Raw genomic sequence first — 17,500 nt, forward strand, 5'->3', positions numbered from 1 at the left:
CGTGGGTGAGACGTGGAAGGGGTCAGGCGAGGAGCTGCTGACTGCCTACCAGTGTCTTCTGCAGGAGGTGGAGCAGAGAGACGGCCCCGAGTCTGACCATACCACGACTCTGGGAAGGTGGACCTCGGAGGAGCTGTTGGAGTCTTGTCAGGCCCTGCTAGATGATGCTTGTGAGGCGGGGAGGGGGCCCAGGGAACGTGCCCTTAGGAGGAGTACTTACACGTCTCTCAGCCCTACTTACACCCCTGTCAGACCTACTTACACCCCTGTCAGCCCTCCTTGTACCCCTTTCAAGACTACATCTGCCCCAGCCAGACTCATACACACCCCTGCTGTTCACACCCTTACCACACGTACACCTGCCACACTTACACAACTGCCTGTCACACTCAACCCTACACTATTTGATACCTCTCACTCCCAGGAGACACACACCCCTGCCACACCCACAAGTAGCCCTGCCGGGACCACACTTATCCCTGCCACATCTACACACCTCGTCAAGCTAAGTCCTTCCTCAGTATATGATATGTCTAACACACCTACGACACACATCCCTGCCAGACCCATATGCACCCCTGCTAAGCCTATACACACCCCTGCTAGGCCTACACCTAGCCCTTTCATGCCTGCATACACCTTTATAAGATCTGTTCATACCCCTGCCAGACGCACACACACCCCTGGCACATCCTCTGGCACACAAACACTTAACACACACACGCAAGCCATTTCGGTACCACACTGCATCATACCTCGTTCCACCACACCACTTCCCTCATCAGCGCCACACTATACCATTGGAGCGACACACACTCTCACACCACGAAACACCACACCACAGAACACCACATCACACACGATCACATCACGAAACATAACACCACGCATCACCTCACTACGAAACATCACACCACACACCACCTCATTACAAAACACTACACTTCACACCGCCACACCACATTGCCTTACTCTGCACATCACCACATCACAGAGCATTGCAGTACGCACCACCACACCACAAAGCACCATCACACACACTTCTGTACCACACAAAATCACACCACAAAACTTCAAACCACACATCACCACACCACACACCACCACAACACAAAGCATTAAATCACTCACCACAATACAGATCACCAAACCACACACCCCATCACAGAAAACCACAGCACACAGCACCACAGCAGAAACCAGCACAGCATACAGCACCACAGTAGAAACCAGCACAACACAGAGCACCACAAAAGAAACCAGCACAGCGCACCACACACCACAAAACACCATAACACAGAGCACCACACTTCCGAGATCAGAGGGCCTATTAACTTCGACCACGCCCTCGACGACGAGCACCTGTCACCAAGATAGTGTCCACCTGCCACAACACTCATTAGCCCCACCACCACCACAGCTACCACCGTCACGACCATTACCACCATCAGCACGACCATTACCGCCACTACCACCACCACCACCGTCACGACCATTACCACCATCAGCACGACCATTACCACCACCTCCACCACCACGACAGCTACCACCGTCACGACCATTAGCACCATCAGCACGACCATTACCACCACCACCACCACCACCACCACCACCACCACCACCACCACCACACCCTCCACCGCCACCACCACCACCACAGCTACCACCGTCACGACCATTAGCACTTTCAGCACGACCATTACCACCACCACCACCACCACCCCCTCCACCACCACCACCACCACCACCACCACCACCACCACCACCACCACCACCACCACCAATTTCGATGTCAATTCCACATTCATATTCTTGCCCTCATCCACACCCACAGCCACGTCACACACCGTATAGCTCCCAGCAACAGTCATACCCACACCCTCACCCACACTTACACCCTGGGCCACACCCACACACGCATCGTCAGTCACACTCACACCTACATTCTCATCCACACCCACACCCACATCCTCAACCACACCCACACCCACATCCTCAACCACACCCACATTCTGAACCACACCCACGCCCACATCCTCAACCACACCCACAGTCACATCCTCAACCACACCCACACCCACATCCTCAACCACACCCACAATCGCATCCACACCCACGCCCACACCCACAGAGCAGTAGCCAGCCCTCTGTTGAACTCAAGTCAAGACCTGAAGCCGACACATTGCCTTGTTCAACGACCCCTCAGGTGAACAAGGCGACGAAGAGAAAATTGCCTTCGGAATTTATTGACTGTGAGGCTGCGTTGCTAACAAAGATTCGCCCCAGCACCCAGACCTTCCACACGGGTTGCAGGGTGAAGAAGAGTCAGAGCATCGAGTCAGCAGCAGAAGTGGGTGATAGCGTAGTGGAGAGGCCGCAGAAAGCTAAGAGGAATGATTTTTTACTCAGCACTGCGGCATCGGAGTCAGCAGAGAGTCAGTACCCAGACAGGCTAAACCAGAGTCAGTCAGTCGAATTAGCAGCAAAACCGAATGATAGTGCAGTGGAGAGACTGAAGAAAAATGTGAGTATTGATATGTCACTCAGCACTCCATCCTCCAAATCAGTAGAGAGTCAGCGCACAGACAGGCAGAGTCGAAATGAACGTTGTCAGCGTGCGTCATCCAGCCCCGCACCTCAAGACTCCACCTGCCAGGTTATTAAAAACATCGCCGTGACACAGCCTCCTGACGTCACAGCCCCTGATGCACGGGCTCAAAGTCGCATACTCCTGTCGTCTCAGCGTGGTGGGGGTTCAGTTTTGAGCCTCAGTCGCGCCTGTGGGTTCACTTCACGCCCTGCCTCGGCCTCCTCTCTCCTCTTAACAGCTGATGCCCTGCCAAGATATAGGGACGTGTGTGGTAACCTTAGCCGGGGTGTGTGTGTCCAGCCCTACCCACGCCATACCCACCTTGGCCCTCCATCTTCCACTCTTCCTACCTCCACTCCTTCCTCCTCTCATACTGGTCTTCCTGCCACCCTTCCTACCAACCCTCCAGCCTTCCATCATACTTCTGCTGCCTCTCGTCATAGTCGCCTCCCTACCTCTCCTATCTCCCCTCATACTTTCACTACCACCTCCCCTTGTCCTACCTCCTCTCCTCCTGTCTCCCCTGCCCTCCCTCTTACCTCGTCTCCCACAGCCTCCCTTGACTCACGTAACCCCGTAAATGTTGACCACGGCGTTAGTGTTGAAAATAAGGCTTGCTTGGCGCCCCGTAGAAAAGTCAGCTATGAAATTAGTGATTCTTGTGACGGGCATGATGATGATGGGAAGAAAACAGGACCAGTAGAGGACCTAGGTACTCCCCTCTCCTCCTGGACCCCCTACGGAAAAATGAGTGGTGAAAAGAGAGGTGAAATTAGTACTGGTTGTGGTGGTGATGAAATTAGTTCTGGTTGTGGTGGACATGGTGGTGAAAATGCAACAGGGGCGGCGGACAGGACCCCTCTCTCCTCCCTCAGTAGCTCGTCATGCTCCAGCCTCGATCACCTGGTGCCGGATGGAGGCGCCCTTTTTTCAGACAGTGAAGATGGCTCCTTCTTTAGCCTCGATGCCACTCCGTCAGATGGCTATGAATACTGGAGCCTCGGAACCTCCAGCTGTTCAGTTGAGGTGGAAGTCGCAGAAGGAGAGACAGCTGCAGACGAAGAGGGAGCTGCGGAAGGTAAGACAGCTGTAGAAGAGGCAGCTGCAGAAGGAGAGAGAGCTACAGACGAGGAGGCAGCCACAGACGAAGGCACAGCTGTAGGGGGCGAGGGAATCACAGCTGACAAGGCCACCACAGACGATGAGACAGCTACGGACAATGAGACAACCGCGGATGAAGGGACAACGACGGACGACGATGGGGATCTGAGCGTAGGACACTTCCCGCCCCTTGAGGACATGTGGCAGTGGAATCCGTCGTATGCAGAAGGCGGTGGCAGGGCGGGTGAGGACATTGCTATAAGGGTGGGTGATGGCGGCAGGGGTGTGACGTCCCTCCAGGTAGCATTGGCGACAGGGGGACGTGTTATGGGGCCGTGCCAGCAGCCGGGGCCACCACAGGATCTGACTCACCCCCTGTTTATAAGCCCAGAACATGACCTCCTGGAGAATGACGATGTAACCACAAAATTAGCAGAAAGCACGACAGAACCCTCAGAAAATAATAATATGAACGTAGAATTAGCAGAAGGCATTACAGAACACCAAGAAAATAATGACATAAACGCAGAATTAACAGAAGGCATTACAAAACTCCCAGAAAGTATTGATATGAACGCAGAATTAAGAGAAAACACAACAGAGCTCCCAGAAAAGAATGACAGCCTCCTCACAGACTCGGGAGTAAATGCAACAGGAAAGGTGGAGAGGAATCAGAAAGAGCCGTGTTTAGGTCCGGAAAAGACTACTGACGTGCCCCCAGAACCAACATTAAGTGCAACAGAAAGACTGGAATGTAGTCAGGAAGGAGCACCAGAATCATCAGTAGAGACAACAGGACTCTCGGGTACCAGTCAAGAAAAGCCGTATTTAACCTGCGTATCGCCTGGCATCTACACTTACCGCAAAAAAACCATCACCACATCTGCCCCACACGTCGACAAAACCACAGAAAATACCTTAACCGCGTCTTTCCCTAGCCAGCGTGTTCAGACGGTAGGCACAGCAGAAGTATCGGAAAGTTTTAAAGAAAGATCAGGTTTAATTTGTGTGTCACCTGGTATCTACACTCACAGAAAAACCAGCATCACCCCACCTCCTACCCACGTCCCTAAACCCACAGAAAATTCCCTAACCAAACCTGAAAGTGAAGTCAAATTACCTGTTCAACTCTCAGTAACCACAGAAAGTTCCCTAACCGAGCCTTCCCCCAAAAGTCAAGAGGGAGTGGAGTTACCTGGCCGGCCTGACCCCCCCGCGGTATCTGGCAGTAGCACCGTGGATAAGAGGGAGTTGGTGGTGGTGAGGGGAGAGGGGAGTGCCACCATCCGCGCGTCACCTCCGCTAGTGCCCAGTGAACCGTGCCACAGAGTCCAAGTGCCACGTCCCTCTGCCCTGCCCACATCTCTCAGTCACTCGCAGGACCCACCTCAGGAACCTCACCCTCGAGATTCTCACCCTCCTGAACCTCGTCCTCGAGAAACTCACTCTCCAGAACCTCAGTCTCAGAAACCTCACCCTCCTGAACCTCATCCTCGAGAAACTCACTCTCAGGAGCCTCACCCTCTAGAGCCATACTGTCAGCAGCATCACTCTCCAGACCCTTACCTTCGCGAATCTCACCCTCAAGAAACTCATCCTCGAAAGCAGCCCACTCTAAATCTTCACCCTCAAGACTCACACGCTCAGAAAACTCACCCGTCGTTACCCCAGGACTCCCCTACACCAGGGTGCGTCACAAGCAGGGGTGTTTCAATGGAGGTGGCGAGACAGGACTCCAGGGACGAAAATCCAGTTAAAATACAGCATTCCAAACACGGTGATGCAAGACAAACAGCCCTGGTCATCGTAGAAGCGTCGGAAACAGGAGCCCGGGTTGAGGGACACGTGGATGAGAGGAGGTCATTATGTAGCGATGTTCAGGTACTCTCATCCCAAGATCAATTAACGAAAGACATGCCTACACATCAGTACCAAGAAGACGTCCAAAATATCCCCACCACTTCCCAGAACAAGACTGACAAAGAGCCTGGTGGTAGTGGTTGTGGTGGTGACGATATTAGTGTGGTGGATGAGGCAGCGTCGTGTGAGAGTCGAGATGGAAGCTCTGGCAAAGGTGAAGTGGCCAGTGACATGACAAGCTGTGACGGTGATGTGACCCGGCGTGACGGTGACACGATAACAGAGGGACGGTGGCCTCCTGAGAGTGTGGGATCGAGTGGAGTGGCCAGTGACGGTGTAATCTGTGGCAGTGAGATGAGTGGAGGTGACAGTGAAGTGATAACGGAGAAGCAGAGGCCTTTTAGGAGTGAGTCAGTGTGTGGGAGTGTGCCATCATCGCTCAGACACACCCCACGGAAATGTTCTTTGTTTATCGAGTCTGTGGATACACCAGGAGAAGATCATTCTGTGGACTCTGTGGGTGCACGAACACTAGAATATTCTGAGTCTGTGAGAGCACCAGGACAAGGGGACATATCACCTCTTGCACCGAACCAAGAGAAGTCTGAGGCTGTAAATGCATCAAAACAAGGGCATCGTGAGTCTCTAAGTGCACCAGAACGCAAGCATTCCCAGTCTGTAAGTGCATCACACCAGGAACATTTAGAGCCCAGGAAAGCACCAAGACTAAGGGATTTATCACCAGGGCAAGAGGATTTATCACCAGGACAAGAGGATTTATCACCAGGACAAAGGGATTTATCACCAGGACAAGAGGATTTATCACCTGTTGCAATCCCGCCCTACGCCCCCTCAGTCTCACCCTCACCCAGCAGCCAAGTTGATCACACTCCCAGCACACACCAAACTGACCTCCTTCTCTCGTCTCCCCATACGCCATCCACCCTGCCTCACGAGTTCCCCTCTTCTCCCCTCTCTCACACCTCCCCTCCCCTCTCCCAGCCCACTCCCACCCTTTCTCGCCCCTCTCCTTCCCTCTCCCACACCTCTCCTCCCCTCTCACAACCCTCTCCCTCCCTTTCCCACCGCTCTCCTTCCCCCTCCCACACCTCCCCTTCCGTCTCCAACTCCTCTTCTTCCCTCTCCCACTTCTTATCTCCCCTCACCCAACCCTCTCCTTCCTTCGCCCAACCCTCTTCTCCCCTCCCTGCCAACGAGCTCCCTTCATCTCACATCCTCTCACCTAATCAGTCCCTCACGCACCCCTCTTCAACCAGCAGCCTTCCCCTCACTCACTCTTCATTCTCCCTGCCACACCCCTATCCCTCTTCCCCTCCTGTGCCTAACCTACCGCTCCCTCACCCCCCACCCACCACTGTCCCCTCTCGCCTCTCCCCTACCTTTCCTCACCCCTCTATCCCATCCCTTCCTCTTCCCTCCGTTACCTCTCCTCACCCCTCTACCCCAGCCCTTCCCCACCCCTCACCTCTCCAGCCCCTGTCCAACCCCACATCACCCTTCAGTCCATCACACCCAGCCCACCCCACACCTCCCCTCCCTCACCCTTCATCTCCACCTCCCCTTCTCCCATCTCCCCTCCCCTCACGTCTCGAACATCTGCCCTTGCTATCATCAGAAACAGAAACAGCAAGGTCGGATCCCCAGTGCCTTGTGGGGCGGATTTTCGACCCTATGACATCTCAGCCTCTAAGGTCGAAATCCCAGGGCCTTGAGGAGCGGATTTTCGACTCTACGACTCCCCAACCTCCCCTCCGTTTATCCACAGAGGCAAGAGAGTGCTATTTCTCGACTTCCTCTGCTCCTCAACATACCAATCTGCCTAAAACATTCCTTGGCGATGATGAAGTTGAATCGCGAGTTGGTGGCGGAGTGGACGAGAGGAAAAAGGGTGATGATGGTGATAGGGGTGATGGTGATGGTGATAGAGGTGATGATGAATTGAAGATATATGAAGAAGGTGATAGGAGGAGGGCTTTAGGTGATAGTGAGACAGATGGTGATGGCAAGAGAAAGGAAGAAGGTGGAGAAGTTGATAGTAAGAGTATTGATGGTGATGCTGAGACAGATGCTGAAAATAAAACTGAAAGTGATCGTAAAAAAAATGAAGAAGGTGACAGTGGAAGAGATGAAGGAGTTAGTATGAAAATTGAAAGTGAATGGTTGAGAATTGAAGGCAGTACTGGTGGATTTGAAAATGACTGTGTGCGAAATGAAAGTGAAAGGAAACGAATGAGTGGTGATGGTGAGAGCGATATAAATGACGGTGATACGGCGAATATGAATACACCATCCCACCATGCACACGAAAGCGATGAAAATGAAGATGATAGTGAGATAAGCGATAGTGTCGATGGTGGGAAGGGTGGCTGTGGTGATGATGGTAATGATGTGAAAAGAGGAATGGAAATGATTGATTCCCCCCTTAGTTCTAACCAACCCATCTCCCCTGCCCTGCCCCCGCTTCCCTGTCTCCCCACCCCCTCCCCCACGCCCTCCCCACTTGATACCAGTGCCCCAGAGCCGATGTGTGCGTCTGCCAGCCTCCCCACCACACACACACACGCTCACCCACACGCACACGCAGGCATAAACACACAGATACTGGGTGTGGAGGGAGAGTGTGAGGGCGAAGGGAGAGAAGGCACAGAGGTAAATAAAGGGAAGGTAAATAAAGGGAGGAGGATAAACACGGGAAGAAGGGCAAGGGGAAGGAGTATAAACGATGGGAGAGGAGAGGAAAGGGGGGAGCAAGAGGGGAGAGTGGAGGAGGGGAAGGATGAAGGCAGAGTTTGGAAGGGCAGCGCAAAAGACTGGAGAGAAGAGGGGAGAGATGATGAAAGGAGATTGGAGGAGGGGAGAGACGGTGAAGGAAGAGCAGAGGAAGTGAGAGAGGAGGTAGAGAGAGATCAACGAGGAACGAAGAGGAGAGAAAGTGAGGGGCGAGCGGAGAAGAAGAGAGAAAAGAAGGATAAAGAGGAGGGGAGAGAAGGTGAGGGGAAAGTGGAGGAGGGGAGAGCAGATGAGGTTAGTGTTGGTGTAGGTTTGTATGGGATGTACCATGCCCGGCCAGTGGTGGTGCACCAGGACAGTTGTTCGCACCTTACCCCCCTTGCACCCTATCGCTCTCATTCACATCCTGCCTCTCACTCACCCCCTGCCCCTCCCCCTCTCTCATCCCCCACTTTTCGGCCACCCCCCACGTCACCAGTTGCAGGGCCGGAGTGTGGTAGTGGTGGCGGCGATGCAGGAGTGTGTTGGTGCGACCTGGCCCGGTGGCGGCACCAGAGTGAGTGCCAAGTGCCAGGGCGGGCTGGCACAGGGCGCGGGGCGGCGGGCAGTCGTGGCCATGGCACGGTGGGGGAGGCACACGACGCTCGGTGCCCGGGGCAGCTACTAGGAACACTGCAGGTGCTCGTGAGGGACGTGTGCTGGCCCTACCCTCTCTACGGCGACGCCCACCACGCACACCAACATGAGGATCACCAGTATCGGCTGCTGGTGGCCGGGCAGGGCTGGCAGGTTGCTATAAATAGTGACGGTGAACTAGTGACCATGAACAGTGGCAACAATATGGCGGACACCGAGCCCACAGCCCGGGCCCTACAGCCAAACGCCTCGCAGCCCCGCACGGCCAGCACGGTGTACGGCTTCAAGATCACCGACACCGACAGCCAGAGAGTGCGCAATCTGGTGCCGGTGTTCGCAGGCGGCCGCAATACTTCGCCCCGGGACGCCAACAACGTAACGTTCCGCGTGAAGGGCGACGACACCTGGCAGACGCAGCGCCCCAGCAGGAAGTCTGACATGTGCGACGTGCAGACGTACCGCGGCGGCGAGGACACGGACGCCCCCGGCTTTATAAAGTTGTGTGGCGTCAACCTGGGTGTGCGGCCAGAGTCCCTCAACCCATACCCGCTCTTCCGCTGCCATACTCTGCCCAGGAAGCTCCATCCCCTGCGATTGCCGCCCCTAGAGCAGAGTTCCCAGCCACCCTTTGCATCTCAGATCGGCCTTCCAGAAGCGGATTCGGCAGCCTCGGAGCCAGCCTCGCCCAGGTTTCCGCAGGGGCAAGGGGTGCCAGGGGCTGGGGGCTCCTCCTACCCCGTATCTAACCTAGTGGCATGGCAGGGGGCCCGTGTGTCCTGTGACCTCGGGGCCAACCCACCACCATGGACGCTCCTTGCCCCCGCACCCCATACCTACAACACCAGACCCAGGCCATACACTCGAGGATATGATCTCACTCCAAGCACATCCTCAGAAGTCACCCCTATTTCCTCGAGGGAGATCACCCCCGACCCTTCAAGACAAGTCACCCCGAGTGTGTCCAGAGAGGTCATTCCCACCACCTCTAGAAACATCACCCCAAACGCCTCTCGTGAAGCAACCCCAACCCCAGAGAACACAGTCACCCCAGAACCAGTGTACGCAAAAAAATTATCTACAGCAGAGGACACGTCGACCCCAACCCCTCTGGACTCTATAACGCAGCACAGGGAGGGGCGGCAGGAGGCTGAGGGAGGCGAGGCAGAAGGGACAGCACACCAGTTATCACCAGTAAAGCACAACGTATCACCAAAAGAGCCAAAATTATCACCAGCGAGGCAAAAATTATCACCATTAGGGAACAAATTATCACCAGTAGACCACAATTTATCACCACCCACACACAAATTAACACCACCTTCTCTCACACACTCACACTCAGACACGCCAACTCAGCAAGACCGCATCGGCACCGTTTATACTCAGGAATTATGTCGTGACAAGGAAAATTGGCAGAATCGTGGAGGTTTGGGTGGGACAGGTGAGGCCGTATCAGATGACTGTGCCCCTGTCTGCCCCCCTGCCGCCACTGTCTGCCCCCCAGCCACCCCTGTCTGCCCCCCAGCCACCCCTGTCTGCCCTCCTGCTACTACTGTCTGCCCCCCTGCCGCCTCTGTCAGCTCTTCTGTTGCCCCACTCATCACCCCTGCTACAGCACAGCACAGCAGAGGGGCCACAGTACATACTTTACCCAAGAAAGGTCTGCTCCCATCGGCTCTCTCCACCATTGAAGAACCACCTTCAGAAGCCTCGGACTCTGCTGAAACCCCGCCCCTTTCTGCCACGCCCCTCCCTGCCACACCCCCTGCTGAGGCTGAGGCAGAGGACAATATAGGAATGATACATGACAGTAAAATTCAGGGGCAACAGATTTCACAAGACAAAATTCAGGGGCAACAGATTTCACAAGACAAAATTCAGGGGCAACAGATTTCACAAGATTCTCTGCAGCCAAAGGAAAGTGAGGAGGAGGTAGCAGTGGCACAAGACAGTGAATTTCAGTATCAACACATTTTACACTCTCCTGTCCAGCCGACTGAGGAACCTGTGAGTGAAGTAGAGTCATGTAAGTCTTTAGCCTCCAGCCTCAGCCAGCGTAGACAGGAACAGGCACTGAATAGCGAAAGTGAGAGCCAGAATGAAAGTGCAGTGTTTGCAGACCTCAGTGGTGGTGAAAGTAAGAAGTGCTCTGCTTTGGTGATTACTGAACGTGAGAGTGAGGTTGGTAATAGGGTGAGGGAGGAGGTATGTGAGGAGGTGCAGGGTAATGGTGAGGATCTTCGTGCACCTTCACCACCCCCTGTCTCTCCATCATCACCCTCATCACCACCACCACCTTCACCACTCAGTGACGGTCAATGCTCGGGTGATGTTGTCGGGTTGGGCGAAGACAGTGGAGTGGCTTGTAACGTGGACTGTGATAAAATAAGTGATAAACATAATGACATTCATGGTGAAGTGGCTGTTGATAAGGAACGTGATAATAAAAACTATATTAAGGGAGGTGAACTGTCTGCTTCTGATAAGGACGCTGCTTTGTCGTGTGTGAGAGATGGGAAGCAGACAGCTGGTGTGGAGGACAGTAAAAAGGATGACGTGGAAGAACAATGTGCCTCTGATAAAGACTCTGTTGTGTTGTGTATAAGAGATTCGAAGCAGACAAGTGATGTAGTAAAGCAGACAGGTGAGGTGGTAAAGCAGACAGGTAGTGTGGACGGTAGTGATGTTGCAAGTGTGGTGGTGGATGATGTGAAAGCGACAGGGGCTGAGAGCACTGTTGGTAGCGCGTCTTTTGTGAGTGTGAGCAGCCGGGAGGAGAGCGAGGGGGGCGGGGGCGAGGGTGTGGGTCGGGGCATCAGTGAGCTGGCCGCCCTCATTACCAGACAACAGCAACAGGTGGGTGGTGGCCAGCCTCGCCCCGGCTCCACCCGCTTCCCTCTGGACATCATTTGCGGCAACAAGGTACAGCAGAGGGACCCCACCGACCCCCAGCCCCGCCATAGGGTGTTCTCCCTGGGCCATGTGCAGCCCCTCAAAGCCCCCACACCACCGCACACCGCCGCCAGGTCTAAGAGTGCCTCACGAGCTGGCACTGGCACTCAGTACGACACTCACGGCCCTCAGAATGCCTCAGCTTCGGTCACGCCCGTCACCACAGACAGCAGCAGGAGTGGGACTGAAGGTCGGGTCTTGCTGTCTGACCTACGCCCCGCCGTCCAGCCTTTAGACGCTGCGCTAAAGGATAAAATTCAGCTAACCATCGACGCAGGTGGAGATAGTTCACTTAGTGCCCTGGCAGCCGCCACACGCCTTCTGTCACAGGATGTCGTCACTCCCCGGAAAGCGGTGTCGGAACCTCACCCTGAGTCTGAGGAAGTGAAGTACAGGGCAGAGCTGGTGCAGTGTGAAATTGACCTGCACGAAAATCCAGACGATTATGCCACACCCGTAACTTCAGTGTCGGACGGGAAGACACAAGATAAAATTCTGCCTTCTGACACTCACACTACAGTACCTCACCGTGAGTCTGAGGCAGTGACGCACAGGGCAGAGCTGGTGCAGTGTGACGTTGACCCTAGTGAGATTTCTGAAGATTATGTCACCGCCACAACCTCACTGGCAGACGAACAGACACATAATAATACTCTGCCTTCACACACTCTGCCTCCACACAGTGACTCGGAGGCTGCAAGTGATGGTGTTATGGGCAGAGATGTAACACGTGTGCAGGTCGATACTGTAGATGAAATTACTTCCGAAGATGATTCTCAGAGTTCACATCAAGGGCGGTATGAAGTGAATAATGAGATCCCAGACACACTCGTAATTTTGGACGATCGAGATAATATAAACGATCAAACTACCAGGACTGACATATTGCAAGAGAAACAGGGTGAAGGACATCAGCTGGAGGAAGAACAGTTTCACCCTTCCACACTACAGGAGGAACAAAAGCCACGTGTTGAAAGTGACAGTATTAATCAACCTCTAGATAGCGTTCAGCACCGGCTTGATGCAGAGACTGACATTACAGACATAGTGGCACTTGATATCAACCCTCCACACACACCTGCACTTCTGAGCTTCGAGGCTAAACTGATTTACATAGACGAGGATGAACCACAACTTAAGAAGACAGAGGATGAGGCACTGTTACAAGACACTGTTGCGGCAGAGGGAGAGGCTCCAGGCACTGTTGATAGCAGTGAAAGCACCGAGTCACAAGCCAGCATTAATTCTTACACGCTACAGGCAGAGGTTGGCAGTGAGGAGGAGGATGAAAGTGTGCACGTCACAGCATTGCAAGAAAAGGCCCCACAGATGACAGGGTTGAAGAGTGAGGAAGGGATTTTAAAAAGAGAGGAAGGGGCATCTGAGAGTGAAGATTCGGCCTTAGAAAGAGAGGAAGGGGCCTCAGAGATAGAGGAAGTGGTCTTAGAGAGTGGAAAGAGGGCATTAGAGAGAGATAAAGAGGCATCAGAGAGTGAGATTTCAGCCTTAGAGGAAGAGGCCTTAGAAAGAGAAGAAGGGGCCTTAGAGAGTGAGGATTCAGCCTTAGAGGAAGTGTCCTTAGTAAAAGAAAAAAAGGTCTTAGAGGAAGAGGCCTTAGAGAGCGAGGAAGGGGCTTCAGAAAGAGAGGAAGAGATATCAGAAAGAGAGGAAGGTGTCTTGGAGAGTGAGGAGGGTGCATCAGAGAGTGAGGTAGGGACTGACTCATGCACCTCTGACGACGTACGAGCTCCACTACGTATTATCATCACCGAGCCTCCTTCAGGTGGTGGGGAGGCTGGGGGGCTGTCACGGGAGGAGTCTGTGGAGGAGTACGAGCAGGCCTTGGAGGTGATCACGCCGGACCCCAGCCATGGGTTTAGCCACAGCTCTGCCAGCGTCGCCACCGTCGTCCACATCGATGCCCCCCACCGCCCCCACTCCCACCCTCACAATGACGAAGCTGATGAGGCCGAGGACGACTATGTGGACGCCAGTGATGGTACGGAATCCATCGTTGATCAGGTTGAAATGGCTGTGGAGGGTTGTGTTAGTGAAGGAGTCGGGTCGGTAGAAACACAGCCTGATTTGCCTGTATCTTGTGCTGTTGAACAAGGGATGATAATTCCAACAGACACGTTTTCCTCAGGCAGCTCAGACAAGTCAGGATCTCAGACTGTTGGTCCAGCCCTGGATGATGCGTCCTCGTGTGTGCCTGACTCTCGGCCCCTTCAGACGGCCACATCAAAACCTGAGAGCGAGGCGGCGGAGGATGGGTCAGCATCGTCAGGCAGCCGCATCACCGACCCAGACATGCTGGCGTCAGCGTCCGCCTCATCCACAGGGTCAGAGACGTGGTGGACGGCTGGTGGAGGCCCCGTGGCGCGACGTGACCTCCTGCCGCTTGACGAGGACGAGGAAGAGGTGAAGTGGAGGGCGATGCTGGCTGTCAACCTGCCTGAGAGTGACGAGGAGGATCCAGCGGGATACGAGAGCGACGAGGACTTTGACACCATGGATGCTGATATGCGGCGCCTGGAGGAGAAGCTGAAGAAGTTTGAGATGGAGCTTGGTGGACAGAGTGCAGAAAAAATCGATAGCAGTCGCGATGAAAGGAAAAATGGATCCTCTGCTCACCCTCCACCATTAATAATAGAGGAACATGCTGACTTGCTTGTCTCTGATCTTCCACAGGTGTTCCCTCCCACATCACCAGCCAAAACAAAACACCTGAGTCTAATGACCCGTCTGGAGGTACAGGAATATGGAGACTCAGGCAGCGAGAGTGATAGTGATACTGAAGAAGCGTCGTCCAGTGACTCGGCAGACTTCCTCTTTGTCAAGACCAAGATTAAGCTTAAGCCTGGTGATCGTAGGTGCCGCTCACTGGATCAGAAGCGACCAAAAAATGCCAATGTGTTAAACAAGGTGGTTGAGGACAAGGGAACACATTGTAAAGATAAATCATGTGTCTGTGAAGAGACTCTTGACTTGAGTAACTTGAACTTGCTCATAGAAACAACAAATGAATCTGAGTTGCACCTGGATGAATTGCTACCTGACATAGACGACTCTTCAAGCACAAGCCCTGGATCCTTGGACGAGTACCTGCATGACGACCCTCGGGTGCCTGAGAAGTGCTTGCCTGATACCCTAGTGCCTGACGAATGCCTGGGAGAGGAGGTGGAGGTAGAGGGAGATGGGGAGGCGGTGGTGTGGGGTGGCGAGGACCAGATGCTGTTGGGGTACATTTGGCACGAGCAGGGCGAAATGGCTTCCGTGGATTTTGACGGATTAGAGGCATTCCAGAGCTTTGAGGGGCAAGGTGCTCTCATGTTTTTGTTTGAGGATGATGGCTACGATGACACCTACAGCGACGGTGAGCCTGTGTCTGAAACGAGGGATGCTGAAAGTTTATCTCCCGGTGATGTGGCTGATGAGAGTGAGTCTGGAAGCAGCACTTCGCCCTCCACACCACACCGCTCTGACAAGACCTTTGTGACTGCCTTCAAGAACAGCTTGCGGAAAGCCAGCAAATACCTTGGTCCCAGGAGTGAGGGCAAACACAAAAAATCTAGCTCCAGCATTGATCGGTTCTCTCCACAGGGCAGCAGTGTGGCCCCCCACGCCCACACCCTCCCCAAGCGGCCCACGTCACGCCTGGTGGAGGAAAGTACGGCTGGTGTGTATAATGTTCAGAGTGGGAGGATGGCCGCCGGTGCCATAATCACGCCACTTAGCGACTCAGAGGGCCGTGAAGTCTCTTACAGCTCTGGTGAATACTATGCCACCCCAGCTGTCTGTGTTAATACGTCTGACGAGGACCCAGCCACCGCCTTCCACCACCCCCGCCACAACCACCACCACCCCACACTCCACAACCACACCGCCCTCACCCAGCCCCCGGCGCCGCCCCCGCGCTGGTCACATCGTAAGAATAGTTCTGGTCTGGAGTCAGATTTGTCAGCACAGCACCTCCCTGTTGTGGAGGATCCCCACTACTTCCACCCTGGCATGGTGCTCCAGCCGCCCCCCACCACCACCACAGTGCCGCCACGTGCAGGTTTTACCCATTGTACCTCCCCACCCCGCATCCACCCAGACGACAAGCACTTTTATCTGGCAGGTGTGCCTGACACTGAGGCTGAGAGCTGCAGGGACCACCATGCTCTGCCTGGTATTGTCTCTGGTATAAGGCCTGGTATGGTCCCTGGTTTAAGACCCGGTGTGGGCCCTGGATTTCTGCCTGGAAGGGGCCCTGTAGCTCCACCTCCGCCACCAGACCCTCATATATACACCAACGTCACGTGGACGCCAGACTCCCGACCCCAGCATATCCTGCCAGGGGCGGCACCACAGCCGTGTGTGCCACCCCACCACAGGCTGATGGGCGGTGATGTGAACCCACACACAGGTGTTCCTTCCGTCCCGTGTCGCACCTGCTCTGCTCTGCCCTCACACAAGCCCACATCAGTTAAGCAACTTAAACGAAAACAGCATGAAAAGGTTTTGCGTCAGGAGGCAGAAGATATCCAAGAACGAGAAGGCTGCACATTCTGCCTGGGCGTTCCACTGGCGTGTGCCCGCCCTCCCGAAGATGCCGTCCACTTGCGCCAGCCCAGCCCCCACCCCCGTGCACTGGCTGATCGGCGCTCCTGGCCACTGAGAGTAAGTTTGGTTGTACACCTCTGGCGCTGGAGCCTACCTTCCCTACCCTGCCCTTCGCCCTGCCTGCACCCCCATGCGCCCTCTGTTGCTGCCGGTGCCACCCTACCTCGCCACTACCATCATCCTTACCTTAACCATAAGATTTGCCATAGTGCACCTAGAGCCCTCAGCCAATCAGCAGCAGAGACAATAAACTCTCACCCGAGCACAGGCTGGGACCCTGCATCAGACACCTCCACCCATTGTTCCTCAGACCTGTGTTCCTCAGGCAGTGGCCCTTACTGGACGCCTGTGACACGTCTTAACCCACCACCACCCGACACCACCACCCTGGGCCACACCCTCATCCCCTGGGCAACAAACGAGACCCCACCAGCCTCTAACACCACCAGCCCTCTCCACCCATCCCGGCTCCTGTGTTCAGCCTGGGGACCAACCGACCACACCCCAGTCAGCGAGCACTCCACACACACACCCGCCCGTTTGACTGAGGGAGGTGATCGGGCGCCCACACCCTCATATGACCAGGCGCCCACACCCTCATCCACCTGGACATGGGTGGACTCTAGCCTGCCTCACCTCGCATGTGGAGACACCCCCGCCCTGCCTCCGTTCACACCCACCCCTTTGAGCGCCTCCACCTCCGCCGTACCCTGGCCACACCGACACACCCCGCTAACACCCCCGCTGGCCCCCACCCTGGCCCGCTACAGCTGTCCGCTACTAATATTCCAGAGTGTACAGGACTTGCCAGGGTACCCTGACTCTGTAGATCCCACCTGTCCTCTCTCTCAGGCTGACCCGTGCCCTTACTCCCCTACCTATGCCCCTACATACCCCTACTCTCCTAACAATGCCCCAGCTTATTCTTTACCTCCTAACCATACTCTTACGTACCCCCTGTCTCCTACCTATGCCCCTCCATGCCCTGTCTTTCCTACCCAA

General features: G+C 54.7%; 2 protein-coding genes across 2 annotated transcripts in view; both read left to right on the forward strand.

Annotated features, from left to right (window-relative positions):
* Positions 1-17,500, forward strand: part of LOC145396485 (unconventional myosin-XVIIIa-like) — a 474,506-nt gene that overhangs the window by 197,284 nt on the left and 259,722 nt on the right. The gene's annotated exons all lie outside the window — the stretch shown is intronic.
* Positions 1-17,500, forward strand: part of LOC145396432 (uncharacterized) — an 18,498-nt gene that overhangs the window by 56 nt on the left and 942 nt on the right. The window contains exons 1-4 of the mRNA XM_080269807.1: positions 1-520; positions 2,132-2,780; positions 3,144-6,229; positions 8,657-16,555. The exon at positions 1-520 is cut by the window's left edge and continues 56 nt beyond it. Of these exons, the coding sequence (XP_080125933.1) occupies positions 1-520; positions 2,132-2,780; positions 3,144-6,229; positions 8,657-16,555 (12,154 nt within the window). The remainder of the gene's footprint in view (positions 521-2,131; positions 2,781-3,143; positions 6,230-8,656; positions 16,556-17,500) is intronic.

The sequence above is a fragment of the Coenobita brevimanus genome, chromosome 38 (assembly GCF_032717465.1).
Source record: "Coenobita brevimanus isolate Jiangsu-jjx chromosome 38, ASM3271746v2, whole genome shotgun sequence".
NCBI classification, from domain to species: domain Eukaryota; kingdom Metazoa; phylum Arthropoda; class Malacostraca; order Decapoda; family Coenobitidae; genus Coenobita; species Coenobita brevimanus.